A 3867-nucleotide genomic window follows, 5' to 3' on the forward strand; every position below is an offset into this window, starting at 1 on the left:
AATAATAAAATTTAAAAAAATTATATTGACTTAATTTTAAGATATCAGAATGGATTAAAATGTCATAGTGAAATATCACATGCAGCAATTAATATTTTTCTAACTTAAGATGAATTTTCCTTAAGACAAACATGAACAGCCTCAGACACCTATTGGAACTCATCCTGAAGACACTGGAAGAATCCCATTTACCTGAGACAGCAGAGTAGGCTCCTGCTGACACGTGATTGCATTCCGGTTGGCTTCCATAAAATACCTCTGTGTGCGCCTCCGTTCCCGTTCCAGCTTCTTCTCCAAGGCCAGCTGGGATGTGGATAAATTGTCTACATACTTCATCATAATATCTGATATCATGGAGCTGACTTCTACAATATCTGGGCGGGTTTCTGCATCTGGAGTGAGGCATCTAAGGAAAGACAAGCTCATCAAAGTCAGGACCAGTCCACAGGCTAAATTCTGCTCTGTGTCCCCCATGGTGCTTGCACCCAAGGGAACCTGGACAAGATGAACTTCAAGGGTACTTCTCAATCCAAGACTTTTCAAAAGACATTTGGAAAATCTGGGAAGGAGAGGGAGTGGTCTGTTCACTTTGCAGGTTGGCTCATGGGCAAGGGTTACAGACTGTGTTGGAAGTTGCTCCCAGTCTCAGGATGGATGGATGGGGTCCGCTTCTTCTATGGAAGTGATTCTCCTTAAAACCACTCCTACTCACTGGCCAATGAAACAAAGAGGCATCCTAATAATACAGGACCTGAATACCACACTTGGTGCACCAAAAGGAAGGAAAGATTCTGGGGAGTGGCAACTTACTGGACTTTACCAGCTGTATAGGAGCAAGATCAACACAACTTGATTAGTGAGAGTCTTACAAAGCATGATGCTATAAAAATAAAATGCAACCCAGTTACTCGAAGTTTAAGCTTTATGTCATAAATTTTAACTATAGACAATATGACACATTAAATGCTAAAAACTTTCTCAGATTTTGGAGGCAAGAGATATCAATCAGCCTACTAATGGGAGAATTGTTTCTATCACAGCTAAACAGTAGTAGAGGCTATTCTAGATGCCCATGGAACAAATTTTCAAGATCATTGGTTAGCATAATTTAAAAATTTCTGGCACTTACTACCATATTTGTCTATTTTTTAATTCAAAAGCTCTAATTTTACATAGGGGCTTCCCTGGTGACTTAGACAATAAAGAATCTGCCTGCAATTCAGCAGAAAGTTAAAGTGCAGTTACTCAGCCGTGTCCGACTCTGCAATCCCTTGGACTGTAGCCTACCAGGCTCCTCTGTCCACGGGATTTACCAGGCAAGAGTGGGTTGCCATTTCCTTCTCCAGGGGATCTTCCCAACCCAGGGATCAAACCCAGGTCTCCTGCATTGCAGGCAGACACTTAATGTCTGAGCCACCAGGGACCTGTGTCCAATCCCTGGGTCAGGAAGATCCCCTGGAGAAGAGCATGGCAACCCACTTCAGTATTCTTGCCTGGAGAATCCTGTGTACAGAGGAGCCTGGAGAGGCTATAGTCCATGGGGTCGCAAAGAATCGGACACGAGTGAGAGACTAACACTTTCACTTTCAATGTTATATGTGGTAATGTATATGTTTCTATACTATTCTCTCAATTCACCCCACCCTCTCCTTCCACTACTGTGTCCATAAGTCTCTTCACTATGTTTGTGTCTCCTTTGCTGCAAATGGGTTCATTACTATCATCTCTCTAGATTCCATATGTATGTATTGTTGTTCAGTCATCCAGTCATGTCCGACTCTTTGCAACCCCATGGACTGCAGCACACCAGGCTTCCCTGTCCCTCACCATCTCCTGAAGTTTGCCCAAGTTCATATCCATTGCATTGGTGATGCCATTCAGCCATCTCATCCTCAGATACCCTCTTCTACTGCCCTCCATTTTTCCCAGCATCAGGGACTTTTCCAATGAGTTGGCTGTTCACATTACATGACCAAAATACTTGAGCTTTAGCTTAAGCATCAATCCTTCCAACAAGTATTCAGGATTGATTTCAACTTTGCTGGTATCCTAGGTGTTAGGTTGTTTTTGTTTTTTTGTTGTTTTTGTTTTTTCCTTTCAGTACTATAAATATATCATACAACTCCCTTCTGATCTTCAATGTTTCTGTAGAAAAATCAGTCTGAAAGCCTTATGGGATTTCCCTGTAACTGACACTTTGTTTTTCTCTTGCTACTTTTAGAATCATCTCTTTAGTTTTAACTTTTGCCATTTTAACTGTAGGTTTTGGTGGAGGTCTCTTTGGGTTCATCTTGTTTGGGACCATCTGTTCTTCTTGTACCTGGATATCTGTTTCCTTCTTCAACATCAGGAAAGAAATTTCCAGACATAATTATATCAAATACACACTGCACTCTCTTTTCTGTCTCTTCTCCTTCTGAGAACCACACTATGTGAATGTTAGCATGCGTGATGTTGTCCTAGAAGTCCCTTAAACTATTTTCATTAAAAAAAAAAAAAAATATATATATATATATATATTGGATATATTGGGTTTTTTTGGTTTTTTTTGCTGTTTTGATTGGATGATTCCCATTATTCTATCTCCCAGGTCACTAATGCACTCCTCTGTATCACCTAATCTGCTGTTAATTCCCACTACTATAATTTTAATTTCAGTTACAGAAAGGTCCCTACATATGGACCTTCAAGTAGCAAACATTCAAAGGTGCTAACTTGAGTTTGCATATCCAATCACGGAAGTTAGTTCACATGTCTCATGTTCATTGCCACCTATGTGTATTCTCTCAAGTGTTCATATTTTTGTGTACTTTGTTGTATAGTACTGCATTCAGAACAGCAATAGAGAGGCTTTATTTCAAGCCCAGGATATCCAGAGGCAAGCGTAAAAGCAGCAGTGATGTAGCTGGTACTACAGTATTTTTCAAGGTACTGAACTGTAAGATTAAAAATGCTTTCTTGAGGGCGGTCCTAAGATGGCAGAGGAATAGGATGGGAAGACGACTTTCTCCCTGACAAATTCATCAAAGGAACATTTAAACACTGAATAAATTCCACAAAACAACTTCTGAATGCCAGCAGAGGACATCAGGCACCCAGAAAAGCAGCCCATTGTCTTCAAAAGGAGGTAGGAAAAAATATAAAAGACAAAAAAAAAAAAAAAGGCAAAAGAGGTAGGGATGGAGCTCTGTCCTGGAAAGGGAGTCTTAAAAAGAGAAGTTTCCAAACACCAGGAAACACTCTCACTGGCGACTCTGTGGCGAGCCTTGGAAGCACAGAGGGTAACATAAACAGGGAGGAAAAATAAATAATTAAAACCCACAGATTACGTGTCCAACGGTAACTCCTCCAACAGTAACTCCTCCAGCAGAGAAGCACTGCATCCACCACTAGCAAGCAGGGTCTGGGCAGGGAGGAGCGGGCTACACTGCTTAGAGTAAGGATCAGGCCTGAATGCCCCAAGGGTAATCAGAGTGAACTAACTTGGGCTAGCAAACCAGACTGTGGGATAGCTACCATGCGAAAAGCACTAACCTAAGACACCACCAGGACCGCACACAGAACAAAGGACTGAACAGAACTAGCCAGCTGCAGACCATCCTCCTCTGGTGACAGGCAGCCAGAGACGGAAGAGGGCAATCGCAGCCCCAGAGAGACATTATCTACTAAACTGCAATCATGCTTCTTTGCTAAGACTTCTTGGTGTTCTGGACAGTCATCATCCACCTGAGAAGGTGCGCGGGTTGTACACCCAGAAAACCAAGCAGCAGGGATGGGAGAGGCGATAAGTTGCAGTGACCGCACTCGCCAAACACCTCATCACCTGAGCTGCTCAGACCTGGGACGGGCACAAAACACAGGCCCAAT

General features: G+C 42.3%; 1 protein-coding gene across 4 annotated transcripts in view; it reads right to left on the bottom strand.

Annotated features, from left to right (window-relative positions):
• NEK10 (NIMA-related kinase 10) overlaps positions 1–3867 on the bottom strand; it is a 272823-nt gene that overhangs the window by 102744 nt on the left and 166212 nt on the right. For all 4 annotated transcript variants that reach the window (XM_010842043.1, XM_010842042.1, XM_010842040.1 and 1 more), the window contains one exon: positions 193–406. In XM_010842043.1, coding sequence (XP_010840345.1) covers positions 193–406 — 214 coding nt within the window. The remainder of the gene's footprint in view (positions 1–192; positions 407–3867) is intronic.

Source organism: Bison bison, unplaced genomic scaffold (genome assembly GCF_000754665.1).
Source record: "Bison bison bison isolate TAMUID 2011002044 unplaced genomic scaffold, Bison_UMD1.0 scf7180017864171, whole genome shotgun sequence".
In the NCBI taxonomy this organism is placed as follows: domain Eukaryota; kingdom Metazoa; phylum Chordata; class Mammalia; order Artiodactyla; family Bovidae; genus Bison; species Bison bison.